Raw genomic sequence first — 14,745 nt, forward strand, 5'->3', positions numbered from 1 at the left:
AGAGAGAAATAATAATAAGATGAAGTATTAAGAGATATTATAATCTTAAGTTTGATACTCACTCAAATTTAATAAAGTAATTTCGCTGATAGATTTTAAATTAGTTTTAGTTGTTAGTTTTAATTTTTCACTTCAATAATTAGGTTGTTTGAATAAAATTAGGGTATGTTAATTTTAGTAGTTAACATTAGGAATTAATTCAATTCTCCATGAGAACGAATTTTATTTTATTTTATATTACTTGTTAACGATACGTCCATTTGTGTGAGAAATCAACAACAGTCGCACGTTCCATTTTCCCTGTATGACAATTAATGGAGAATGAGTTAAATTGAGAACGGTATAAGTTGATGCCAATGTGTACGAGTGGGAGATGTTGCATTTAGATGTGGTGCGTCCACATGACATGCAACTATGTTAATTATTTGTGAATAGTTAACAAATATTTAATTAATTAATGTTGAATATTGTTTTGATATTTCTTAATTAAATAATTGAAAAATGTTTATCAAATGGTTGGGATAAGATATAAATTTAAATTTAATTAGTTTAAATTTGAAAGAGATATCCTATCTTTCCATCCCTATACCTTTATAGATAATGCGCAAACGTATTGATTTTTTCACACAACCAAGAGTGAACATGAGTTATTTTGCCAAAACACTTTCTCTCATTCTCTTCATTCTTAAGGCACCATAAAAAAGCCTGAGGGTTTTGGAATGTATAATTTCTCGTGGAGGTATCTAATAGCCCTGCTCCATAACAACGAAAGAGATCATTGTATACACGAAAAAAGATTCATAAAGCAAGCTTTATCAATAAGGAAAGAAGTGAAAAATTCATCTGAAAAGGTAAGCCCACCTCCCAACACGCGTGAAAGACTTGTTTCACTTATTTTAGTTGTTTTCATTGTTATTCATATAACATTCACTTGTTGTAAACTATTTTAATAATAATAAAAAATTAGTAACCAAAATCATGTATCTACTCTTTCAATCTTAAACACATGTCAATTTTAAGCACTATTTTAATCATGAGCCTTTTTCAACTTTTACATGTTTTTCAATCCCAAGTACTTTTTAGAGAAAATTATGAGGAATAGTCTTTCTTGATAAGGACATTTTAAAATAACCATTAAAATAAATTTAACTATTTTTAGCCATATTTAGTCATGATTTGACAAAAATGCCTTCAAAACTATTTCAAATAAATTAAACCATTCATTACAATTTCTCCTTATTTGTGTTTCTGATTTCTCTCTCACCATCCTTATCTCTCAAATTTTATCGATTTCTCTCCGACATCCGTCTACTACGCTTCCGATTTCTCTCACCCGCATTTTCAGATTTCTCTTTCTTGCGCTTTTAAGACACCAAGCAATGGTTTTGATGTGCTTGGTGGGTGGCTATTTGGGAAATTTGATTTTTAGGTATTTTGGATAAAACTAAAACAGTAAAAATGATCACAGATGTTTGAAATAGCTTTTAATTAAATCAATTTGAGTCCTAGACACCAATAAACTCAAAAAATTGAAATTTATAAACTTAGGTTTTCAAAAGAAATTTTTTTTTTTAGTTGAAATAGGTGCTTTAGATAAGAAAATTTATGTTTTGATTTTTGAAAATATATTAGAAACACTTTAATCGATGCCAAATTGTCAAAAAAAAAACAAAAAGAAATGAATAGAGTTGAGAGGATTTGAAGTTTTAATTTGTAAGTAACAACAACATTTTAAACATTAAAGTGTAACAAAATATTTTTGAATATGACGTGTAACAATAATATTTTTTTAACATGGCGTGTAACAATAGTATTTTTTTTCAACATGGCGTATAACAACTTTTTTTAACCATGGCGTGTAACAACTTAACCATAGCGTGTCACATGTTTCTGTACATAGCGTGTAACAACTTAACCATGACGTGTCACATATTTTTGCACATAGCGTGTAATAACCTAATCATGACATGTAACATATTTTTATATATGGCGTGTAACATTATAGCGTGTAATTTCATTAAGGGTAATTTTGTCCAACTTGGTTAAAAATAGTTAAAATTATAAAGAGAGCTATTTTTGAAAACATCTTATCTTTAAGGATTATTTTTAAAAATGCTCCTACTTTTTAATTTTGCATGCTTTCTTATTATTTGCACTTTTAAACCTGCATGCTTTTGACTTCTGCGCTCTTCAACCCTGCATGCTTTCTAATACCAATTACATTCCAACTTTGCATGCCAAATTGAAATCATATGCTCCTATTACCTAGCATGCTTTCCAATCATGCGCTTTATAAACCTTGTCTGGTTTCTAACCCTGTGCACCTTTCTAACATTTCTTGTTTATGGATCATTGTTGACATTTTATACTAAATATTTTCGTTTCTCTTTAAATTAGAACCTGACCAACAACTTAACCAATTACCAACTTAACTTGATTACGATATATTTTATTTATTTACAAAAATTTTAAATCTTTGAATTTAACTTCATTTTACTTTAATCAAATCATGTAGCTGAAAGTAAATATCAACCTTTAAATTTGAAATTTATAATGATTATTTGTTTGATTAATTTTACATCTTAACCATATCAATGAATTAAACTGGTTAATTTCGCAATGTTGAAAATATATCTCGACAATTATCTAATTCGTAATTATTTTGTCAAAGTTTGATGAGCGAATTTCCAGAAATTGTTAATTATAATTTCCAACCTTTTTTTTCCCCTTCTGCCATTTTTCTTCTAGCCTAAATTGCATAACACCATCTGCTAGCACAAGGAAAACGACAATTTTAATTTCATATCAACATAATTCCTACTACTTTTGAGAGTGAGAAGAGAAGACTAGTAGAACTTAAGATGTAAGAATGCATAATAACGACTGCACCCCCAACGTTTAACTGAATGAGAAATGCATGAATCTTCTGCTCAAAGGGCAAAATGCAAGCACATCCCTAAATAAGAAAATACATAATTACATATCACTGTTGAAATGGAACAAGCACATTTTAGATTAATTAGTTCTAGACATTCCACTATTCTAACTGATGAAAGATAAATCTCTTCTAAATCATAATATAAGATTTTTTTTTTCAAAAAAATGTTAACAAAGTAAGAAATGATAAACCTACAACACAAACTACAAACCTTTTTCATGCTCACGGACACCATGTGTGCTGCATTTTCTGCATTATTTCGACCAAAATGTGACATTTACAACTTACAACAAACAAGAGTTTGAACTTTAAACTAGACAGGTATTTTGCCGCTTTTCCAACCACTTAACAACTTTCTTGAGCTTGTATTCCACATCTTCTTTTCAGCAACTTACAGTCCTCCCATCTAAGACACTACTGCAATTTAGAAGAAAAGGAAATCGTTCACATTCATTTCAAAATGCTCAACCCCAACCAAAGCTGTTCTTAATCCAAAACTTGTACAAGTATCATTTATGCCAGTGTTTGTCACCAAAAATTAAAATATAAAATTGGCATAGGAATTATTAACTTAAAATGAGCGAAGAGAATAAGAAGATTACTTTTGTACTCAAAGAGATTACTCTATGGTTGGATGAGAATTGCAACATTCTACATTTTTCTCTGTTGTATCCGCTTCATTTCCCGGAGTAGAGGTCTGTACAGATCTCATTCCATCGTCAGTAGTGTCATTTTGCAAAAATTCTCTAACTCCTTTTTCAGAAGCTGAACTTTGCTCAGTTCTTACTATGTCATCCCCTGCAATGGAGATCTCAACTGATTTTTTCACATCTTGCTCATCAAGAAAGAATGGATCAAAAGATGTTCCCGCTTCCTGCTTTGTCTTCAATTCGTCCTCCAAATCAACGTAATCCAAATTTCTCAAGATTTCAGGAAGCGAATTACCAGAATCCTCTGCAAGCCTATTTCCCATCTCAATGTCAATTTTCTCCTTCGAGCTAATACGACCTTCCACAAAGTTTGGAGTCACTGATCCCAGAACCATATGCTCACTTTCCTCCACAAATGAACGAAATTTATTCAATGAAGGTGGGATCTTGGAGAAAAATATTTCACCAAGATTTCGTGCTGTTCCCTTGTTATATGGATTCTCCTTCTTATCATATCGATATCGGAAATTCTCATATGTAGTCTGCTCAAAAATGGATAAGAATGCAATCAATATTATTCAGAAACAAAACAAACCAAGGGTCAAATGCAAAGTAACATGTAGAAATACTAGTATGCAAGAATACTATCTTAAATGTTGAGTTTAGGAAATTAAACTTGGAGTTGGATTTGAATTTTAATATCTCAGATTTCAAATTATTTGACTCAGAAGTCATGAATTTGAAATCCATTGTTTAGATTTAAGATTAAAATTAAAGATTTAAACTTTAAGAAGGGAGAGAGTTGTGATTGGGCTGCATTTGACAATTTCATTACAATGAAGTTTGGATTTTTTGAAATTTGCAGTTGGTTAAATTCAGCGTTCTAAAGCTGTTCACAGACAATGATTTTGGATTCCAAAATGCAAATCCATATCCCACTCTCAAAAATACAAGTTCCCAAATGGACCACAGAGAATTATAATCACTTTATTATTGGATAAATGAGAATTAGAGTTGCAAAAGCTTAAAAGGTAATATGCTTAAGCAGTGAGGTGACAAACATCAAACATAAACAGTTTTAAAACCCCTTGAACAAAAAAACGTAATACAAATTGAGGGGGCCAACATTGCATTGCGATAGACAGTTCCTGCTCAAAACCTCAAATCATTATAAATCAGTATTGACAGAGAGAGATCTTCAGTTAAGATTCTCCATGGACTTCTTAAGATTTCTATAAGTTTCAAAATCATAACACTCATTCTGTAAACAAGATATAAACTTCAAGGGTAGAATACATATATATACCCCATGGTTTGAGGTAGAACAAATTTGCCCCTTGAGGTTTAAAATTAGACATTTAACTGAAAACATAAGGGAAATTGCTTCTGCTTAATTCGTCCCCTCACTCTTTTCTCTTTTCGAAGATAAATAGAAGTTTAATTATAAAAAAATCTCAATAAAAAAGAGGCAGAAAGAAGAAAACAGCCCGTGTTTAGAAAGAACTAATTGCAACCAAGTTTCAGTACATTGGAGAAGAAATATCAAAACTCAACAACCAGCAGAGGAATAAACATCATGCAATCATGTCATTTGATGCTCAAGTTGTGCTCTAGACTTTTGCAGGGAAATCTACCATAATAAAAAGAAACATGGGAGGAAAAACTAGTTGAAGAATATTTAGTTTTGTTCCATGTTTAATAGCTGCAATTGCCTTCTTTCTTCTTTTTTTTTTTCAATTAATTCATATTATTTTAAATTTGGTATTACTGAATGTATGATATTGGTTGTAGACTTTGACATAAATATGATCTGGCATGTTTTGGTTCCACCTAAAAAGTCACTTAGGATCATAGTAATGCAATTTAAACTCAATATCCTCATTAAACTATAAAACAGAACAATTTAAGGATATTATATGTAACCCTCATTCCTTACACTATTTAGAAATTGTTTTGTTAAAGAAAATAAGTTTATCATTGATCATGGAAAAGTCTTTTTCCTTCTTCAAGGTATTAAAAAGGCTTAAAAAACAAGGCAAAGAAACTTTACCAGACACACTACACAAAATGCAGTTAACAATAATGACTGTATGAGAGAGAGAAAGATTGCAGAGGAAGGCCATTTCATGAAGATTTGAACAGAAGCAGTAAGGACTAATGAGACATTTCCTATTAATTAGCTCAACTGAAAGGATGGAGAAATTAAAATAGCTGTCATAGAATGGCAACAATTAAATTAACTAGCACCAATCACTTAGAAAGAAAATAGTGAAGATTTAGGGTATGCACATTGCTCAAATGTCAAATAGAAGATTTCACCCACAATTTGGTTCAATAAAGCATTTCAATTCCAATTGAATTGAAGAAAATTGCCAGCAGATTTTATAAGCTCTATTAAGTCCAGCCACATGATCAAAAAAAGACACAATGCAGCTACGTAGCATATTACCACCTTTTACGTCCTTTTCTTCCTTTTTTCCCCCTTCCTTTATCTTCTTTGTCGTCCCACTTTGCCAAGCTCCAGATTGTTTCGCAACCATACTACATCTCTAAAAATTATCCATGCTTCCCTGTCTCCTCACCACCCCTCAATCATCAATCACATCTGCCATGGTCTACTTTTCACTCTTTCCCTTTCCTTTTTCTCCTTTCTCCTTTTCTGTATCTCTGCAAATCAGTCATCTAACTGTCCTTACTTCACACAATCATTTTCCTACAGTCTAAATTGTAGGTTGCACTGGAGCAAACCCACACTCCGCTTGCTTCTTTCTATGTCCACCATTTTCCTCTTGATTTGCTGCACTAAGACAGCAGCTTAGCAGTTCCTCTCACCTCTTCTCTTTCCCCTTTTACTCTCAATCTTAGCTCAATACTGTGATTGTGATTTTCAGTAAAAATTTGGTCACTTAGTAGTAAATATGCAGATTTTGTGCATGAGATTTGCTTTTCGAAGGGTATGGTGGCCTGAGCTTATGGTTTTGCATAGTGGTTTATGTTTTTGTTGGCTGGTGGTTGGATAAAAGCTCCCGTGAGATGAAAAGGATATAAACAGTAACATAAAAGGTTCACAAATCCTTCATCTCCAGGAATTAAATGTCCTTTGGTTGAAGACTAGAGTTGTAACGGGTGTGCGCAGATGTATGGCTAGTGAGAAGGAACATATCTGGAGAAAGAAAGAAGAAAAATGAAAGAATAAAGAAGGGAAAAAGAAGAAAGAAAATAAAAAAAGAATTTTTCCTGTAATCTTTCACATAAGCTGCTGTCATATTTTGGGACATGTGGCTGGCCTTAACAAGGCTAACAGAATCAAATAGCAGTTTCCTTAATTAAATTTAGTACAATGAAATCCTTAATCAAACTACAAAATAGGTCAAATCCTTTAGTAAACATTTGAGAAAAATTAAATTCTACTCAAGACATTTAACCAACACTTCATTTGGGAACTTAAATTTGAGAGGAGGGCTTTAAGTTTCAGATGTAAAAAATGGTAATATCCAAGAATATATTAATTATGATTACCCTTAACTTCAAGAATTTGTTAATTTTCTATTGAGTCATGAATTTGAAATACCTTGATCTTAAAATGAACAAATACACATCTATACTCTCTTATAAGGTATACTGAATATTTATTAGTTTTTTTCATAATGACTGAAAGTCATCCCCATAATTTGTAGAAAGCATCAATTCCAAATTCACTATTACAAATACTTATTTCGAAATGAAGCACAAAGAAAATTTTGTTATGTAAATGAAAATATGATAGTTAAAATCTAAAATATTACAAAATAAAAAAATGCATATGGGATAAGTACAATGCATGAATGATATGTACATATCAAATTTTGAGATGAGAAATTTATAAAGGAACAAAAAATATGTTTCCTAAATAGTGTCGAGCAGATTAAATAGAAAAAATGGTGCAAACAAAGAACTGGGAAAAAAAATATTATTAATTATCCCTTAAAATTAAATGAAGTAAAGAAATCAAGAAATTAAACAACTCGAAAAGCTACTATTATATCCAAGGTCTTACATGGCTTCTAAGGTTCAATGTAAATGCCTATTTGTCAAAAATCAGTGTTTTTATGTACAATATTTCTATCCTTAGTGGAATTTTCCTAGGCTTGCATTATACATGCTCATATATCCAAGTTAAATGAAAGGCAACACTAAAAAGAGGTGATATATGCATGAATGTCTGTTTCATGTTTATATATGTAGATATATCAGTAGAAATAGTATACTCAACCAGTTAGGTGTGAGAGGTCAGGTAATTGGGGTAAAATGGGTGGGGGGGGGGTCTGGTGTGGTGGGTGAGGCTCCTCACCACATCACACCCGTAGTGCCACACGCACCCTTAGTCCACTTAAGGGCCATTTGGGAGAGCGGCTAGCGCACTACCCACTGTACTAACCCACCCTAAATGGCAGTGGACCCAAGTGCACTTACCGCACTTCCAGACAGACTCTTATCTTCCTCACCACATCACACCCGTAGTGCCACAAACACCCTTAGCCACTTAAGGGCCATTTGGGAGAGCGGCTAGCGCACTACCCACTGTACTAACCCACCCTAAATGGCACTGGACCCAAGTGCACTTACCGCACTTCCAGACAGACTCTTATCTACTTATCTACACCATTCATCCGTACATTAGGACACTAACAAAATATTTGATAGTCAGCCCCTGCAAAATGGTGAGGCATTAATTGACCTGAATATCTAAATAACTACCCAGCAACTGGCCCTGCACTAAGCAGATGACACCTTTAACTCAGATTCAAGTAATCTTAGAACATTGCTAGAAAAGGCCTAAACATTATAGCAAAACAAATACAAACTAAACAACATAGGAAATTTAATTGGCTTGATATACCTACCGACAAACATGTTAAAGTTGATGTATTCCCTACAACCAATCGGTTGGTTATGAGATATATTCTTGTTACTTTAAGCATTACATTTAATTAATAAAGGCTTTCTTTATCTATAAGTTTATTTCCTTTCTTCCTTTCTTACCTCTCCTCTTTCCCCTTTATACTCTCAATCTTAGCTTAATATGGTGATTGTGATTTTTTGTAAAAATTTTGTTACTTTGTGGTAAAAATGCAGATTTTGTGCATGAGAATTGGTTTTCGAAGGGTACGGTGGCCGGAGCATATGGTTTTGCATATTGGTTTACTTTTTTGCTTGGTTGGTGAGAGGATAAAAACTCTCATGAGAAGAGAAGGATGCAAGCAATAACACAAAGGTCCACAAATCCTTCTTCCCCAGGAGTTAAATGTCCTTTGGTTGATTGCGATGAAGAATGATGGGAAACAGGGAGAAACTAGAGAGAAAGGGAAAGCTCTAATATAGTTTCAAAATAACATACTACCTTAAAGCCCTAATACTTAGAAAAATAGCAAAACACAGTATAAAGTACCTAAATAATTGAATATAATATATATCTAAAAGATAATTACAATTAAGCCCATAAAATCTTGAACTGTTTAATCCTTCAGGCTTTTGCCTCTACACTGCATTCCTTTGGATGTCAAGTTTCTCATCAATCCCTTTCATCCACTTCCTTAAGTTTACAGCTTTATTATCTAGACTTCTTAGACAGTCAATAATTTTAAAGACTTTGTTCAAAATTCAAGTGCTTATTCGGCAGCTTCTGAACCAGATTCTCTGCTGTAGAAATCTAAGTAGAGCAAAATAGAGGTTTTTCAAAATTAACTTTAGTTTCTATAAAAAGTAAAAGTTTCTATAGATTAAAAGCTGCACCTTCTAATTAAAGCTTTGGAAAAGAGCTTCTATGACAAGCTGATAGAACATTTGAACAAATAGTTAAATAGACAACAGTGTTCTTAATGACACAAAAATTTCAATCAGGCAACACTTTTCCAAAAGCTCTACTTCAACAACAGTTTTTACTACAGTCCCAATTGAGCCAAATAGGCTCAATGACCAAATAGAAACAGTGGTGAAACTAACAATGGACATCCGTAAGTATAAGTTAGTGAAAGATTTATGAATGCATTTATGACAAGAAACCCAAAATGTGTTACAGACTGTCATACATCCAGCCAATTCAAAATTGCACTATCAGTCAAAGTATTCATGGACCTTAAAAGTATCATATGATAATGAACGAAAGGTAATCATTTGTTCAAAGAAACATGGAACTTTGACAAGAAGCTTACTTGGTTAGTGCAAATCAGATAGAAATGGAAAATTGTAAGGCCACCAACAAACCATACAGCTATGAAGCAGTAGACGATGAGAAAAACTGAGAGAATATCGTGTGACATAGCCTTCCAAATATTGCTATGATTGCCAATTTCCTTTTCAAGGACATTGATCCAAGAAAAGACAAAGACATATATGCACAAGATGGTTGAGGTTGATATAAACAGAAAGAAGAACCGATAGTTACGCTGCAACCACCACACATGTCAAAAGCATCATTAGTTTCAACCAAGAATAAGGAATTTGCAACATTTCACAGATATATAATACTAGAGTCATCCATTTAGAGATCATACACAAGATTGTGCAACAACTTTGTTTTGAAGTAACATTATTTGCAACATAATTTTACAACTTGTGCAACTTAGCAAGACAATATTAAAGAACAAAACATCTTTAAAATAGGCTCATTAGTTGGTGCATAATCCCCCTGCCCAAAGAGCAGGGTTCAAATCCCCCTTCCCCCTATTATAAAAAAAAAAAAAAAACAAACAAACATCTTTAAAATTAAAATTTCCAACCCGCAGCAGCCAATGGCTATAAATTAAAATCCTCAACAAGATAAATGCAAATTCCACATATGATGTTTAGGTTTAATGAGAACCGGCACTTAAAATGTTCAAATTGTCAATACCAATTAAAAGTGGTGATATACAACAAAATATTTCATGAAAAGGCAAGATTATATTTCAAGAATATTTGGGATTGTAGTCTTCATTTGATGTTGAACTGATTTAAGACCACAGTTAAGTGTAATATATGTTCCTTTCCTTCAGGGTTGCGAATTTTATTTTATTTTCTCTTACTTGAGTTTTAAGTGTTAGGGCTACTTGGCATTCTCGATCTACTAAAAACTGCAAATTTGGATTCTACAAGTTTTATTTAAGCTTCCTATATTTTTAGGTTTTATTATAGTTTTTAACTTATCAAGTACTACTAAGGTTTGGCAGCGCTAGTCCTTAGTAGGAGTGCTAGAGGTTTATGCATACATCAATATAATCCTCTACTTAAATAGAGAATTATCATCAGAGGATTTTCCAAGTATTATTGCTCCTGTGCTTGTGTGATGCAATCAAGTCTAATTGACTCTTAAGGAACACTATTGAAGCTTACAAAATCTCCTTATTCAACCTTATTTGTTGCCAACTGTGTCCACTTAGTAGCTGAGTTTTAAATTAATCCCCAATTACACCAACTCGAATCAACCATCCAAATTTAGCTATAAACTCTACCTTTCATCATGCCAAAACAGCCTCTGAGTGTCTGGTTTGTTCATCATGGCATTAATGCCATACCAAATTTCATACAAACCAAAATTAATCTTATAATGTTCCACCTTTTCACCCTAGTTAACCAAAAATTTAACATAAAAACCCTAATTTTTTTTGCTTTCTTTGTAACAGTACCCATTTCATGCAAATTTGGTGCAGGCCCCCCTCTCTCGTCCTACCTCTAGTGCATACAGCATTACTCAGTTTAAAGATGTGGAGAATAAGCAAGCAGCATATTTGAGAGAAAGGATCAAGAGCTAGCATGTCCAATCAAGTGTAAGAAGACAATAACTAATGCCCAATACAGAATTTAATTGAGTTGTTCTAATATAAACAATTCTTGATGACAAAGCCCAGTTGATCCTTGCTATAAAATACCATATTTATGCCAATCTAACGGAAGTGACATCAAGAAAAATATTTCAGGATTACCATTTAAGTACCTCCTACCAGTATGTGCATTTAGTAAACAACAAAGTTTGCAAAGAAAAATTAAACTTACTATTCCAATGCACTGACCAACCCATGGGCAGTGGTGATCAAACCTCATAACACAGTTATTGCAGATGGAACAATGAGAAGCTCGGGGAGGACGATAAAGCAAACAGGTGTCGCAATACTTCACTTTCACACAGTGGCCATTAACTATTACATCTTTTGTACGAGGAAGTTTTAAATGAGGAGTTCTACCATTGTCCCACTCCATTGATGGGGTAGTCAGATCAAATGCTTCATCTGATTCAGGAGGTTTTGAATTTCTAGGTACAATTCCAGGATCTCTACCGGAGGTAAAGCAGAGAAATGTCAAATCCTGCCAAAAGTTGAATTGTATCAATTTGGTATATTCTGGTGTGAAGGTGAGGGTTGCACAGACAATGAAAATGTTTTAAGACTGGCTAATTTCCCAACAGAAAATGAAAATGATTGAACATACCATTCATTGAAGCCAATGAAGAATGAAAAGATGAGGTAGGTATTATACACAGACCTCTATATGTATAAAACACCAGTGCAATGCAAATGATACGAAATCAAGGGCCATGGAAAACAAAAGCAAACTTAACCACAGGCCACTTATATGAAAGAGGCTACAGGTAGCATAACGATAGTCCTCATACACCTAGCTGACTTGCTTTCTTTCATAAAAATGCAGTTAGGCCTCCATTGAATGTCCACAAAATAGAATTCTTCATAAAGCGATGACTACTTAAGTACTTAATCACCTTCAGGAGCCTTTAGGTTGTTGCTCAAGAACAGTGATTACAAGATAAAGTGCAAAAATAAAAAATTTACAGAATGTAAAATAAATTCAATGAAAAGACCATGTTCAGAATACATGTTTACTGGTTTGAATAAAATTTGGCAGGCATAATTCCGTACCAGTGATCATCTCTAGAAGCCCAAGAAACTAAAACTCACCAATGCAGAGAGTATGGCACCCACAACTAATATGGGATAACAGCGATCAACATGTTTGGTATTTTCATCTCTGATTTTTATATACATCCTGATGCAGAAAGCAATGGCAGGGCCAGCAATAAGGAGTGTGGATAGAAACAATGATGCGACATCAGGACCGAAGATTAATCTCCCACCACAAAAGAATCTCTGTTAGAAAACAAAATGAACAATGACAAAAGCCTTATTAGTTGAAATTAGTCATAATAATAACAAAAGGGAAAGTATTCGTGGCTACGCTTCTGATTGAGCAAACACAATCCCCTCAAAGTTTTACAATGTGAATTCAGAGGGTTATAAGACTATTTATTTCTTCTTTTTTTCTTTTTTTATTTTGCTTTTAGGAGGGTGTGAGTGGGGGATGGAAGAAGAGAAGAATGGTAAATCAAGAATCTCCAAATTGACAATAGAGTAAACATGATGATAAAGTGAAGACAGAAATATTGCAGGCTCTCATTGAATTCAAGAAAGGTTCATTCACCACCACGTCAAAGTGCGATGGATGATTAATCAAGCAATGTATTATTATTGCTGCAGCTATCTCTTAAGTTAATTTAATTATATATTATTATTTTCAATAAAGGGACTATCTGCAAATTGCAAATCTAAGCAAACCCAGGATTCAGAATTTGAGCTAAAACAAGATATTTGAAGGAAATGATGAGAAAATTCGGAGCATCCATTCTTTATTAGAGAAACAAGCAAAAGAGAGTCATAGTGTCCCACAGAGTAACGTATGGTAGTTAAATCATAGTTCGCAGTGCACAATCAAAAGGGCCAAAAACGAATTATCATCACAATTGAAAGGAACGAGAAAAGAAGAAAGATACTCACATTGCTCCCTTTCCAAACTCGATAAAGCCTCTTGGGTTTATGATCGCTATACAGGGCCATAGCTAATTGAGTCGAAGATGATGATTGATGACAAACAAGAAGAAGAAGAAGAAGAAGAGGGAAAGGCCAAATATCTCAGTAATTAATTCCAAACATCCCGAACCAAAGCATAGCTGTGTGAGCAGTGAGGAGAGGCAGAGAGATGGTTTTCGGACCAACTTCCAAAAAACAGCTGCTGCTGCTGCTGCTGCTGCCTCTCTCCTGTCTCTCTGCCAACAACAACAAAGACGGATAGTACCAAGCTACGATTCTCCCTCTCCCTCTCTGTTTTTTTTTTTTTGTTTTCTCCTTTCTTCGTTGTTCTAAAGAAAAAGAAAAGGAGACAACCTTGTTGTCTTCCCTGTGTTTTGTTGTGCGTAAACTCTGAAAGATTTTGTTTTCTGTTTCTTTCTCTCTCCAAAAATAAAAATGAAAAAAAGCGCTGGCAAACTGCTCGCATGCTGAGTTGGGCGGATGTTTCAATTCCTCGCGGCTTTCACGCCCCTCTACTCTTCTCCTCCTCCTGCCCTTGTACTATTATTCCTAGTCCAAATAAAATTATATTTATAAATTTAATTAACTAATTTTATTTTATTTTTCCCTTTCACTATTTTTTCCTTTGGTCGTTGATTTCCAATTCCTCTGCGGGAATCTCTTCCAACTCTTCCTCCATTCATGGCAACAATCTGAGTCCAACTCAAATTAACCATCTTTTATCCTTTCTTTCCCCTTTCACCATATTCACTTTCTCTCTCTAAACCCATTTGCCTTTCACCATTTTAATTCCTTTTATTCATTTTAATAGCAATTTCTAGTAGTATTTCTTATTCTAGATTATATTATATTACTATTATTATTAATTATAATTATAGACAATTACCAAATATCCACCAGATATCCAATTCCTAGCCGAGCTGGCTGAGCCAACATGCCGTCACGGTCAAGGATCCTTGATTCTCATGCTGGAATTTGTCTTCACGCGGCTTTTTGTTTTTTTTTTTCTTTTTCTTTATGCAATAGGTGAGGTTTGTTTTAATAGTTTTAGTTACGTGATAACATGTTTGCGGTTTTTGAAAACAAAAGGAAAATAAATTGTTTAAAACTATTGGAAGTAAGAACATTTTGTTTTCATTGATAAAACATGAAATTTTGCACCTTATATTTATAAAGACAAGAAGAAAATATTTTAATTTTTCAAAATAAAATGGAAATTATTACTAGAATTAAATGCTAACACAAACTATCAGACCGTTACAAGGCGAAACCTGCTAGACTCAAGCGAACCTCAAAAATCGAATATCAGATTGACAATTATTAA

General features: G+C 33.3%; 1 protein-coding gene across 2 annotated transcripts; it reads right to left on the minus strand.

Annotated features, from left to right (window-relative positions):
* Nucleotides 1–3,075: 3,075 nt before the first annotated feature.
* Nucleotides 3,076–13,979, minus strand: LOC18598552 (putative protein S-acyltransferase 4). Of its 2 annotated transcripts, XM_007028117.3 has the most exons (6): nt 13,389–13,975; nt 12,516–12,704; nt 11,599–11,907; nt 9,780–10,013; nt 3,541–4,130; nt 3,076–3,355 (listed from the first exon to the last, which is right to left on the minus strand). In XM_007028117.3, the coding sequence occupies exons 1-5, from the start codon at nt 13,446–13,448 to the stop codon at nt 3,558–3,560; spliced, it is 1,365 nt and encodes a 454-aa protein (XP_007028179.3). In that variant the 5' UTR covers nt 13,449–13,975; the 3' UTR covers nt 3,076–3,355; nt 3,541–3,557. The 2 variants fall into 2 exon arrangements, with proteins under 2 accessions (XP_007028179.3, XP_088662851.1); XM_088806725.1 differs by lacking the exon at nt 9,780–10,013 and having other exon boundaries at nt 13,389–13,979.
* Nucleotides 13,980–14,745: the final 766 nt, after the last annotated feature.

The sequence above is a fragment of the Theobroma cacao genome, chromosome 5, assembly GCF_053813885.1.
Source record: "Theobroma cacao isolate CCN51 chromosome 5, ASM5381388v1, whole genome shotgun sequence".
Lineage (NCBI taxonomy): Eukaryota > Viridiplantae > Streptophyta > Magnoliopsida > Malvales > Malvaceae > Theobroma > Theobroma cacao.